Source organism: Mesocricetus auratus, unplaced genomic scaffold (assembly GCF_017639785.1).
Source record: "Mesocricetus auratus isolate SY011 unplaced genomic scaffold, BCM_Maur_2.0 Super-Scaffold_100010, whole genome shotgun sequence".
Lineage (NCBI taxonomy): Eukaryota > Metazoa > Chordata > Mammalia > Rodentia > Cricetidae > Mesocricetus > Mesocricetus auratus.
This window is the reverse complement of record NW_024429194.1, coordinates 50,824,915-50,838,954: the sequence shown is the minus strand read 5'-3', so window position 1 is coordinate 50,838,954 and position 14,040 is coordinate 50,824,915. Positions and strand designations below refer to the sequence as shown.

At 42.0% G+C, this 14,040-nt stretch overlaps 1 protein-coding gene across 7 annotated transcripts in view; it reads right to left on the bottom strand.

The window, feature by feature from the left end:
* The window catches only part of Satb2 (SATB homeobox 2), a 174,348-nt gene that overhangs the window by 81,530 nt on the left and 78,778 nt on the right, over nucleotides 1-14,040 (bottom strand). For all 7 annotated transcript variants that reach the window (XM_040753598.1, XM_013121125.3, XM_005080901.4 and 4 more), the window contains 3 exons: nucleotides 13,826-13,952; nucleotides 12,628-12,751; nucleotides 3,710-3,812 (listed from right to left, as the gene is read on the bottom strand). In XM_040753598.1, the coding sequence (XP_040609532.1) occupies nucleotides 3,710-3,812; nucleotides 12,628-12,751; nucleotides 13,826-13,952 (354 nt within the window). The remainder of the gene's footprint in view (nucleotides 1-3,709; nucleotides 3,813-12,627; nucleotides 12,752-13,825; nucleotides 13,953-14,040) is intronic.

Below are 14,040 nucleotides of genomic sequence, written 5' to 3'. Positions count from 1 at the left end.
TGCTTTTGTCAATTCACTTCCTCATTGTTCCTATGAATCCTGTGAATGCATGAGAATAGAATCAGGGGTCTGGAGAGGTGGCCCAGCCCTTCAAGGCTAGACTAACAACCGAAAATATCAGAAAATGGAATTGAGGGTAGGACTGCAAACCAATTGCACTTGGTTTCGCAAAAATTATGGGATAAGATCATATCTGGAGTTCTAACAAAAATAGCAGTTGGAATAAAGGCTAATCATTTTATAAAACAACTATGGGAGTAATATTCATGGAATAAACCCTCAAACCTTGAAAATGATTACACAGCAGCATGAATGTGTCTAGGTGGCTATGGGTTATCTCTGTCCTTTGCTAATAAACACCTAAACATTGAATGGCTGTTTTCTTTCCTTTTGGATAAAAGTGCAATGTGTTCCTTACACAGAGGAATTGAGTGCTCTTGAAAATCTAGCCCAGAAGCAACTGACAGAGTGAGCAGAACGGCAAGTTTTAAAAAGAGGTGCAGACTGACTAACATGGCACCCACCACCCCATGTTTCTTGTGAGCAGAAAATCCTGGGACAAGGTTCATGGCAGGACCTTGAAACCAGAGTATACAAACTGTTTCTCCATCTCTCCTCAAGTAATGGTAATGTTAACTCAAACACGTCTCTGCCATCCTTGATTGTCTTTGAAATTAAAAGAAAAAGGTAAACAGAGCAAGGTCTATTGTGATCACTGGAGAAAATAAAGTCAACAGACTAAGCCAAACCAATTTAGGACTTTTTAAAGAGTAAGTGTAAATAGTTTAGATAGAACAACAACAAATTTAAAAAACGCACATTAAAATGTTTACTTCAAATTTTAGACAATTCCATTTGTATATAGCTTTTACATCTGTTTTTAATGATATCAAATTATTGATTGTTCATTTTTCTCATATTTATTTAAGCATAAACTATAGAATTTGCAATCCGATCTTTTTTTTCAATCCTTCCAGTAGACTTTTATTTTTGCCAGGTTTGAGTCCTATTTTACTTTGATCTTCAGAGTATATAATTATTTTACTGTTTATTTATTTCTATGAGAATAGGGGAAAAAAAGAATTGACCTAGGAGATCTAGATGTGGCAATTTGTAACAGAATCACATAGCTTATGTTTAGGAAATCATGGTTTTGATTAAGAAGCAACCATTTAGTTCCCACTGTTTTATTAAAACAGACATTAGCAGATAATAGGAAACATATTTAACGATGTAGGCTGCATTTTGTTTAGGACATCAGCAAGCTAACTGCAGATTTCCTTCTGTAGCTAGCATAAGCTGTGGTGGTAGACGCACACTGGTAACTTGGTGAGACCAGGAAGACGGGAAGTAGAGGGAAGTGGAGGGTAGGGACGAACAAGCCACTCAAACTGCTGTCTCGGGAGGAAGCCTCAGGTAAAAGTCTGCCCCGGCTACTGCTGAGGTCCAGATTTGAACATTGTTGCTTCTGTTCATTTTGAAAAGGGATGACCACAAGCAAATCTTCAAAACCAAAAATGTCTCTTCCATGAGAAATGGATCATGTTAAGATAGGAACTCCCTGCCATATTCACCCTTAGCAAGAAGCCTCTATCAGACACAAAGAGCTAGGCCCAACACTTCCCGCTTCCTGGGGGTAGAAAGTTAAAATGCACTTCTGTGGTATTTGTTTTCTGGGCACCATTATACCTGTCATGTGTTCTTTGTTTTTCCTCCCACTCTCTGGGCTGATGAATCAACACCGCTTGAACTGTTTTATGGCAGCTTGTATTTACTTCACACATACCTTAACCTTCCCTTTTCTCCTCCTACTGACACACACACAGATCCACACACACTTTCCAATAGCAATGACTAGCGTTTGCAACAAAATGTGTACACAGTGTCTCACAGTCTCCTCAGGTGTGGGTCCTTGACCTTCTGAATGAAATCAAGGCCTCAGGCTGCTTTTATGGCACTTAAAGATTTAACTGTGCATTTACTATCTTGAAGAAAACAGCTTAAATAATTGAATTTCTGAGAGAACAGAAAACGTGAGTGTTCACACACACACACACACACACACACACACTACTGTGGTGGCTGTGAAATCACTAGATTGACCCAGGCTTTAGAAGCTGGAATTATAGTCTAGCATACAAAAGAACACACTCTCTCCCTTTTACTTATAATAGCAGGTAAATGTGATCTAACAAACAACCTTGAAGCTAAGTGATTCTTTTGATTTTTCGTCAAAGATGATATGTTCAAGCACTGCAACAATCCAATTTTTTAAAGAAAAACTTGGAGGTGACACTTGCAGGAAAGAAACCCTTCTAAACCACACAATGACGCCTCAGAATGAGGAGTTATTCAGCTTCTCCTACACAGAAGTGAGTATTAATATTTAAAGGTAAATACCCAAACCAGAATCTAAAGGGCTCAAAGAATTTGAGAATACATTGAAAAGAAATTGATCTTAATTCAGTTTGCAGTCCACTTAACCTCTGAATAGCTCAACATTTTTTGCTTTCCTTTTAAATCATGTATTTAACATGAAATGCTCTCCCTTTATCCCCCGATATGAATTGTGTGGCTGGGGCACCCAAAAGCTCATTTGCTCAAGGGCAATCTTGTAAACAAGCTCTCCGACACGCAACAGCCAGAAGTATTGCTTTGATTCATACCCTGGCTGCCCTGAGGAAGCCTGCAAATAATAAAACTCAATTCATCCTTCATGTCTACCCACCCAGCAGATCATCATGTGGCCCCCGGAATGGGAGCAGTGAGCTGACAGCAAGACTGTGAACACCTACTATAAAGCCTGGACGGACAGTATCACAATTATGCAAACTATAGACTGCAATGGCCTCAAACATCAGTGTCACAATTACCCCAAATCTCAAAGACTAGTCACATTTACCTTCATCAGAAAGAATAAAAGGATTTCTACATTAATGTTTGCAAAAGTAAAATAACACCAATATATTTAAAAAGCTGGATGGTTTAAATAGCTTGATATTTCTTATGTAAAAGAGCTGTGTTTTCAAGACTACATATAATTTCTTATATATTACTTCTAATCCTGTCACTACTACCAATTATTATTATTGTTGTATCATAGCTATTAGTTATTCAGAATTCATTTTGTATCAATATTACCTTATTTACTCTTCACAGTTAGTAAAGGATCTGGATACTTTCATTTCTGATCTTTAGATGAAGATATTGAATCTTGTTGAGACTAAATAATTTGACCAAGTTCACACACTTAGCAAGTTAAAGACCCAGATCTGAGTTCAGATATGTCAGACCATAGAAACCTTGCCTTATGCTGCTCAGCATCTGTCTCTAAATAAACATTGAAACCCTGTTTCTAACCAAAGCTTCCCTGATGTTTTGGCAGCCGTTCTACTCGTTAATCAGGACTCAACTTGGAATAAAACTTCTAAAGTTCCATCCTAATGGATTTGGGCCTTCACAGGCATCACTGGTGAAAACCACAAAGTTGGTAAATTACGCTAAGGATTTTTCTTGTGGTCCTACTCCTAACTTACTTTTAAGGGTTGAATTTTATGACAGAAATGTTAAGAATCTTACCTTTAAATATTTATACATATATATAGGTGTGTGTGTGTCTGTGTGTATATATATACATATATTATAAACAATACCTACAATTAACATCTATGTCAAAGAACAGCTTTTAAAAACAAAAAACAGAGATTACCTTTAATCTTCTTATACTTTTTATACCATCTCCCAAACTCCTGGCACTTGGTTGCTGACACATTGGCATAGTATGTGCTATTTACAATGGATGAAATCATACTCTGAAAAGAAGGAGAAAATTAGTTAGTTTCCATAGACATGAATATGCCTCGTTTCTGTAAGACAAGAAGGGACACATTATAGCCCATGCTGGTTTTCTTTGTCTTTTAAGCTTATAAGCGATGACTCCTCTGTAGACTGAATTATTAAATAACCAACAGGATGACCTGAGCTCACTATCCCTAAGTAGACAGAACAAGAATGCTTTCTAAAACAAAAGCCAAGCCTAGAGTGCTGCCAAAGATGGAGGAAGCAGGACGTGCAGATTAAATGCCGAGCGATGGCTGGACGGCTGGGGCTGCTGAGCCAGAGCACAAGGTGACATCAGATGCCCCAGCACCCTCCATCCAGATAATGCTTTTCATATGTCTCTGTTCCTCTTCCAACTGCAGCAAGCTTACCCAGCCAAGAATCTGAGAACATCCGTGCTACACACTGCAGAACAACGTTTAGGGAAATCAGTTAAATTAATATAATTTATAGAAACGTGTGATTATCACTTGTGTGAAAATTCACCAAATGAAAAACTTGACAGTGCTATTTTCGAGCGGGGGAAACCAAACCTAACACTTCTAGTGCGTTTCAACCAGAAACGAATCAGAGCTAAAGCTGTCTGAGCGCTCACATTCACGATGGTCCTGCTTGTCCTCCCTCTCGCCACAGTGTTGCTTGTCCCTGGGGTTAGAGAGCAGTAAGGGAGCATGGCCTGCTGTAGCGCTGGGACTTCTAGATTTTAATTGCACATCTTGATTTGAATGTCCTACAGCGAGACACCTCATGATGGTATGGTGTGTCTGGCCCAACACTCTGGGCAGATGCAAACTCATACCTGAGCCAACTGTGACATTACATGTCCATTTCATATTGACTGGATTTCCAGAAATGCTGAGTAACAGGGAATGAGCACTAACACTCAAGCCATCCTAATGAGGAAAGTATGCCTTTAAGTCTCATCTGTCTCAAAAAAAAAAAAAAAAAAAAAAGTCATCCCCAGACAGAAGAGTTCAGGAAATCTCAGAGCTTTGAATGCCATTTGAAGTTCTAATAATGGTGGGAGGGATAAAGAGGATGACAATGGATCAAAGTGAGGTACTTAGCTGGAGATTCAACCTACATTTAAAACATCAGAATCATTTGGACTTAAGTTTTGTGCATGGCAGTAGTCATGGATCTATCTGCAGTCTTCTACATGCCAGCACCCAGTTACACCAGCACCATTTGTTGAAGATGCTTTCTTTTTTCCATTGTTATAATTTAGTTTCTTTGTCAAAAATCAGGTGTTCATAGGTGTGTGGATTAGTATCAGGGTTTTTAATTTGATTCCATTGCCCTACCTGTCTATTTTTGTGACAATACCAAGCTGTTTTCAAGACTAGAGCTCTATAATAGAACTTGAAGTCAGGAATGGTGATGCCTCCAGAAGTTCCTTTATTGTACAGGGTTATTTTGTCTATTCTGTGTCTTTTGTTTTTCCATATAAAGTTGGTTATTGTTCTTTTAAGGTCTGTGAAGAATTGTGCCCGTATTTTGATGGGGATTGCACTGAATCTGTAGATTGCTTTTGGCAAGATTGCCATTTTCATTATGTTGATCCTACCTATCCAAGAGCATAGGAGATCTTTCCATTTTCTAGTATCTTCCTTAATTTCTTTCTTTAAAGACTCAAAGTTCTTGCTAAACAGTCTTTCACTTATTTGGTTAGCATTACCCCAAGATATTTTATGTTGTTTGTGGCTATTGTAAAGGGTGATGTTTCTCTGATTTCTTTCTCAGCCCATTTATCGTCCGTATATAGACACACAGGGGAGGGCCTAGGCCCTGCTCCAAAGGATATGACAGACTTTGAAGATTCCCCCCATGGAAGGTCTCACCATCCCTGGGGAGCAGGAAGGGAATGGGATAGGGAATTAGTGGGGGGCAGGGGAGGAGGGGAGGGATGGAGAACTGGGATAGACATGTAAAATAATCTTGTTTCTAATTTAAATTAAAAATAGAAAAAACACATCAGAATGGCTTTCTTTTTTCATCACTCTGCAGATGTGAAAGAGAAAGGAATCACAAATTCGATCCACAGAAACCTCTTTGGCCTTTTCCACACAGCAGATGGCTAGTCTTCCCCAGTAGAGCTCTAAGGGAAGAGGGTAGGGAGAGCTCTGCACTCAGTCTGAAGGCAGCACTGAGATGCAAAAGCCCGCTAGCACACAAGTGTCTCCTAGGACTGAGAATGCTTGCCTGGTGCCCTAGAGTCTCTGCCTCAGAGCGGCCTGCTTCCTATATCAAATAGAGCTGGGCAGAGAGGCTGCGCTAGCTCCTGTCTGGACTGACACCATTTGCTCTTCCTAGACAGTGAGACCTTGAGGAAAGCGACCAGCTTCTATCTCCAGTCCTTCTTTTTTCCCTCCTTCTTCCTCGTGTCTCACATAGTTCTGCTGTGGGATATCTGAGTCACAGGAATTTAGCACATGAAGGGACAAGGATGAAATTCTGAAATGCCAAACTGAAATGTCATAATAATAGAAATTCTAACATGAAAGCTACCTAATAAAAGCTGCCTGCCACAGCCACTCTGGGGTGTGAACTCGCAAACATGCTTGCAGTCTCTTTCTCTTGTTAAGAATGTTGTCTTCTGGGAAGACACAGGATAGACAGCCAGGGCAGGAATCAGTCAGACTCCCTCTCACAGGTTAGAAATCAGCCAAGGACTTCCTAGAGCTGTCCTTTAACTCTTTCTGGCCCAGAAGGTGAGGCTGCAACCCTCATCACTCTGATTCCAGACATCCCCTATCTCCCTCACTCTCCAGCCTTTCTCTGGACCCTGCACCCACTCTGCAAGACCACTGTGAGCCTCTGGGGGGAGGCAGGAAGAGGTATCCTCTACTGGCTCTATCACCAAAGACCCAAACTCCAAAAACTCCTTCAAAGATCAGGAGGCAGGGCACCTGCCTCAGTCACATCCTCTATCCCAGATGATTATAAATGAGCATCTCTGCTGCTACCAAACACAGAATAGATTTCAATGATGAACTAAGCAAAGGAATTAAGTAGCAAAAAGTAGACACTCCCTGGCTAATGGAACTTGGAAATACCAGAATAACTTCATTGAGTTTGTGGTACGATTACTCATACTAACTCTCTGCATAGTGTACACTCAGTAGTTTTAGAGGTAAGCTGCTACACACCATCATGGGAACTTAAAAACACAGGAACATTTTGGAAACAGTGCACAGCACAGGTCATGCTGTGCAGGATTATCCCATTTTCCAACATGAGCATCTTCTAACCCTAATTGAGACAATCGCATTTTCATGCTCTGAGTCTGCATCATGAGACCCCGATGAAATGCCCTGAACACATAGTGCAAGATCATCCTACTGCTAGTGGTACCACCGTGTTCTAGAAATTCCGACCTCAGCTGGTGATGTGCAAAGCTGCAAGGGGCTAACAGAGATCCAGCAAATGCAACTTCTACTCCATAAAAAGCAGTATTTTCCAGAGGTCTTGAGACACAGAGGATGTTAATGTGCCATATGCCTCACTCTGAGATCATTTTAAGTGATTTAACATCACAGACGCGGGGGTATATCTTCTAATCAGTTACCACCTTTTAATTTTTGTGATACTGGGGATACAACTCAGAGCTTTGTGTAGATGTCAAATAAGCAGTCTACCACACCAAGCTATTGATATTCCCACAGACTGTCAATAGCGTCTTAAACTAGATGAGACAGTGAAGGCAGAATGGGATGAATATTGATTAAAATCTTTCCCACCTTCCACCCTGATAGCACACACATCTCCTCATCCTGCTTTCTAAACTGTGTGTAGCTTTACAATTCTTTTCTGTTTCCTGCTCAGTCCAGAACAACCCACATGGCTGGAGTCTTTGGATCCCTGTATCTTTTTGGCAAGCGGAGAAGAGCGCGGTCAACTTCTTCAATCCAGGATGCTAGAAACATTGGAGTATTCATGTTACTGTAAAGCAACATGGATAAAAATAGCCTGGGAGATAATTTGATATTTCTAACACTGAAAAAGAACCGTTTTCTTGGGGCTTGTATTAAAATAGCTTTGCCTTTACAAAGCGTGCTTGACTTATCTTTGTAGTGGGTTATGACAAGGTAAGATGAGGGTGCCGTCATAATAGATGCCTGAAGCAGCTCCCATGCACATTCTTCTTCAGCACAGCCTATGGCTATGTACACTATGCAAACTATGCAAACCGTGACTGTAGATCACCTATTTTATGAATACCACCTTGTATTAGAATGAATCTGAAGCCTTAAAATACTTTTCCAACTCAGAAACACTTGGAATTTTTCAGAATTTTTCATGATGGACTATGAAATTTTAAACACAAAGACTCACGTGTGCTATTTTGTAGTCAAACTTAGCCTTACACAACACATGGTTTGCTATTTGTATTTGGAAGTAATTTTTTTTAATGAGAAAGATATGAATGCTAGGAACATTGGGATTACAGGTGTGTGCTATCATGCCTGACTTTACATGGGTTTAGGGGGAAGGGGACCTCATGCTTGCATAGCAAGTACTTTTATACACTGAGATATTTTCCCAACCCTGAATTTTTTCCTTAAAATATGGTGCTATTTGATGGGCATAGAAGCACATGCCTTTAATCCCAGTGGAGGCAGGCAGGTATCTGTGAGTTTGAGACCAGCCTGGTCTGCTTAGCAAGTTCCAGGACAGCCAGGGCTGCATATCCTGTCTCAAAAAAATTAAAAATTAATAAATAAGGTAGTTGGAGAATTTAAATATATTAGAATTATTTGGGTTCCTCCAAAGTCAACTAGCTGATTTGAAATTACTCTAATCCAAAGCGCAAGAGAACAGAATATAGTCAATACAGTAATGTGCTATGGAATGAGACAGCACACAGACCAGTGATCCTAAAAGACTATAATGGGGCAGACAATATCTATCTCCCAGTGACATATCTTAGTAACAAAATGTGTTATTCCTATGTTTTTGCAGTCATACTAGGGTAAATAAACCCACTACACTGCCAGTCATAGAAAACTATAGCACAAGCAACTATATATTAATATACAATGTTTGGCAATGATCACAAACAGCTCTGGGACTAGTTTGTGCAAATACTATACTGTTCTCTTCTTCCTTTTTAAGAGTATGCTCTCCTGATACAGAAATTTGCTGGGAAGCCAGATACCTGCTACAGCAGTAGGACCTTTGTACACCTCTCACGTCCTACATCCCTTGATTGCATCAGAAGGCCACACTGAGTGATTGACTTCCCCATATAGATTTTTGTAAGCACACACTGTATGTTCACGTGATGATAAAATCATCAGAAGTCTCATTTCCCAAGATGAATCTCCATCGCTAAGTGACACATGATCAACTATACTTATTTTAGCCAGATTGCCATGTCTAAAAATAAGTTTGCTTTTAGGTTCCTGAGACAAATTTTAAGTGCACTTTTTTAACTAGCCCAGGCAACAGATGTCACACCTGATTATAAGTATGGGTTAATTTCAACACCGAGGGCTTCGAGACTCAAAATGAGAAAGGTCATTGGCCAAAGGTAGATGTTCTAGGAAGTGCCACAAGGGAACCCCACTGCTGGCCTGCTTGATCTCATGTTCATAAGCACCGCCACCCCCACCTTCCCACATACGCACTCTTTTACTTTACTTAGATTTTTAATTACGTTTGTATTTCTTTCTTTAGCTCGTGTGGAGGAGTTTGCAGCAGTGAGCATGTGGAGGTCAGACAACCACTTCCAGAACCCAGTTCTTTCCCTCTATCTCATGGGCCTTCAGGCTGGGTGGCAGGCACCTTTACCCACTGGATCCTCTCACTGGCCCTGGTGGTTTCTTAAGAGGAGAAGCTGACTAATGAAAAGAAGGAAACATTCGCTACCACCCCCATCAGCTAACACAGCTCAATACTAACTCTTCAGCTGTTTTTCAGACAGAATAAGAAACAAGGTGACAAAAAAGATGCTAACGCGTAAGTGTGATGAGGTAGGTGTGATGGGACACATAATGTAATCCCAGCATAGGGCATGGGGATAAAGAACGGGAAGAGAAGGCTGCTCTCTGCTACAAAGCACATTTGAGGACAGCCTGAGCTACATGAGCTTTGTGTGCAGGGGAGAAAAAAGATGGGTTAAGGGACACATGCCTGTAATCCCAGAACATATAACTCAGAGGCAGGAGGACTGTGTAAATTCATGCCTAGCCTGATCTATGTAGGGCAAATCCCATACCAGTCAAGGCAGGGCTACGTACAAATGAGATCCTGTCTCCAAAACAAAATGAACATACAAGTGGTAACTTCTAGTCCCTCATCAGTCAGTCAAGGTTGACTTCAGAACTCCAGAAAAGGAAGATCCCTAAAGGAGCTCTGGAAGCTGGCATGTGGCACCCCTCTCTAATCCCAGCACTCAAGAGGGAGAGGCCAGATAATCACCACATATTCCAGAGCAGCCAGGGCTACACAGCAAGACCTTGTCTTAAAACAAAAGTAAAATAACAATGGGAAACAAGAAAAAGCTTACATCTCCACTCACCTCATGATTTGTACAAGAAACTTGGAAAGACTGAAAGCCAAGGGTGCCTCCCTTTCTTCCAAAATGAAAGAGGAAAAGATTGGATCACCTTCACCATGCTCCTACTGGCATGATAGGATTGATTTGTATAAAAAGCAATGTGATTCTTAAAGTTGCTGAGACACAGATACATAATGCATCTGCTATGAAAGAACTTTGACAACCAGTGAATGGTAGATGCTCTACTAGTGAGAATACTCCGTGGGAAGAAGATGGTGTCTCCTGGTTTGCTTACGTACTCTGCGAGCACAGGTGGCAAGCAGTGAGTGACATGCGTACTCTTCGTTCACTTTCAGCCTTTCCAAGCTGTTTTGTGATGCTCTAGGAAGTACATTAAACACAAGATTATAATAATAATCTGAAAGCAGCAAAAGGAAAAGACTATTTTGGAGCCATTCCCTTGTCCTATAAAATTCATCTGGGGTCACTTGGTGGCCTTCTACTATCTTTTCCAAGCTCCACTTGTATGTATGAGAATGAAGACTACACAAATTTACAGATGGAAGAGAGAAGTCACCAGTACCCAATGAGAGAGAAGATTGGGGAACTATTACTCAGAGGTTACAGACACTGTCTGGAGTGACAAAAGTTGCAAACAGATGGGTGATGGTCACACAGTATTGAGACTGGACTCAATACTATTCACCTACAGACTTCAAAAAGTTAAAAGGCTAGCCTTCTTTCAGATATTTTACCACAAAAAAGAACTAAACTTCTGTCAAGACATGGAGAACAGTGGAAGGCTTTGAAAACTATGTGTCTTCCCTTGAGGTTTTCGGTTAAGAAGGCTGCCCATACTGTCAGCCCTGTTGGCCATCAGAAGAACCCATGATGAGCAAAGAGTGTGCAGCTCTGCTAATCTAAATGAACAAACTCTCAAGACCTGAGGTTTTGTAGTCAAAAGCTAAGAGTAAATAAGACACCAGAAGCTGTGTGTGTAACATTCAAGCAGCTTCATAAGGAACACCTGGACGACTAGATTTGGCAACTCACAAAGACATCAGGGGACAAGAAAGAGGCTATTCCAACTTTAGCATGCTGTGAAAGGTGAAATAAAAAAAAATACATAGACACACAATGACAACCTACGCTTCCCTAGCTAGCATCTGGCCAGACAGAACAGCTAAATCAGACTTCCCCTCACGTACACAGGCTGCAATTGTTGCCTTTTTATGGACTTCCCCACGCCTCTCCTTTGCCTTCAAGGTTTCTCTTGTAAATTATAGGCCACTGGGATGTTCAAGAAAACATATACTATCCACTGGAGCCTTTTTATAACTGCCGAGCTCCAGCAGGAAAACCAAACATGACTTAGCTTATGGTTCCTTGGAGCACTTCCGTTTCTTATTTTCATGGTTTCTTTTAGTGTGTGATCACTCAAAAGGTGGATTGTCATTGTTTCTAATGATGCATTTTTCCATGGTCACTTTATATAAAAACAAAAACAAAAAATCTCTACCATGAAGATCAACCCCTAACTACTAAACAGGGCCAAGGATCACCTAATCAAACCAAGATGTAAAGGCTGAGCATACCACCCCATCCTGCAAATGAAGTAAGGCAACCACTGGGAATGTCGACTTGGAACCAGAGGTCTGCTGTAAGGTCTCAACCTGTCACTTAACCAGCAGACAAGGGTTCAACATGAAACTTTAGAGATTCGCTATGTCATCATTGTTAGTATTGAGGCTATCTGTACTAGCCTGTCCTTGGGATTCTGACAGGATATGCCCTCAGCTTCAGCCACCGAGAGCACTACCTGTGCACGTTCATTGCATTCCCTTTTGAAAGGGCTCTGTCTAGCTTCCATCCTTCTCTCCCTCTCCGTTTCTGTCTCTGTGTCTCTGTCTCTGTCTCTGTGGCTCTGTGTCTGTCTGTCTGTCTGTCTGTCTCTCTCTCTCTCTCTCTCTGTCTCTCTGCCTCTCTTTCTTTTCCACTGTTCCTGTCCCCAGAGACCAGTCTCCCCCCTCCCCTTCCCCCTTTTTATGATCCTTTTCCCCTAATAAAAAAACCTCTCTGCCTGAACTCTGTCGAAGGGCATCTTTGTCTTTGTCCCAGCTACACAATGGGAAAGTTGGTGATTATACTTGGCAAGTGTTTTCATACATTGCCATTAGAATTCTCTCCCTGAAGTGATGGCTTGCATACTCTCCAGGCCCCCACCCGCTCCAGTGCAGTGTGACTGCAGAAACAACACAGCGAAGATGCCGCCTGGAGACACTGACCTGGGAGAGAGGGCATTCTTTGGCTAATGTGCTCTGGTTCATCTCTTTGAGCAGTTCCTTTAAGGCATTGCGGACCGTGGCATGGTTCCACTGCTCCGCAGGCAAGTCTTCCAACTTCGAACAACTGCAGAACAGAGTGAAAATGAGTGACACGTGACTCTCAACCGTGACCCTGGCTGCAGGGGACACAAGTTCTGTGTGGCTCTTGGGTCCCATGCCAGCATCACAGTAGGACATCGGGGAAGTCCGCAAGCGAGGGAGAAGGAGCAAGCTCCTTCTACAGACCTCAACAGACCCCAGCAGGGGTGGACCCCAATCCTAACAGCCAGGAAAAACTGTCCCTGTGCTGATGAGTGTGCAGAAGTTCTGCTCTTCTGAAGCACTGGCGACATGACATAGCACTGTGGAGATGGTCTTTCCCAGCACAGATGCACAATGGGTCTTCCTAAGGTTAAATGTCAGAACACTTCCATCAAAGCCCAAGGGCGAAGGCTCGCCTTTCCCAGAAAAAAAGCAGAGCGGCTACTTTCCGAGTCAAATACTAACTTAGGAAAGACCCTGAAGAATCCTGGGAAAGAACAGGAGTGGTGGGTCCCTGTTAAAGTGAAATTTCTCCTAAAGGAGAAAATGTCTTAAAAATCCCACGAAACAAAACAAAAACATCTTACACTGAAGGACACCAGCACTTAAGACATAATTTGCAGGCACTTTACAATGAAAGGGTATAGAGAACCACTAGATGTTGTGGAGTGTGCGGCATTCCGATCCCCCTACAGATCACAGGCTGCCTTTCCCGGAGTGGCCACCGTAGAGAGAAAGAAAGCTCTAATGCTGTGGAAGAAGAAAACTCTAGGCAGCGGAGGGATTTGATGCCTCAGATGCTCTGTGGCTGGCTTCTGAGGAAGCCGAGAGAAGCCACGGGGAGAGGGGCTGTGCAGAGCCCTCCTTCACCTGCCCTGAAGACTTTTAATGATTTATCAAGCAGCCCCTGGGTGACCAGTTCACTGCCTCTGAAAACAGCATAAGCCAGTTGGAATGTGGACTATAAAGATGCCTAGTGAAGCATCCCCTGCCCCCCTCCCCTCTCTCATTTCGCCCACTGTCTAGAAATGAATGGAGCCAAGCTGATCTCTCCAGTGAATCCAAGATCCACACAGCAGCTCTGAGAGGAAGCAGACAGACGGTCAGAAATACCCACCTTTGTAATTGGATCTTCAACGTCACAACGTGATAGACATCTTGCAGCATGTCGGCCACTGTCGCGTCAGGGGCGTCTGTCACATAGCTAAGGGGGAGAGGGTTCCACCTCCCCAGCTTGATTATTCCTGCACAGGGAAGAAAAACATAGTAAACATCTATCTGCTATTTATTAAACCCTTCCACAGTTTGCTCAATGCCAAGAAGGCCGTTCAA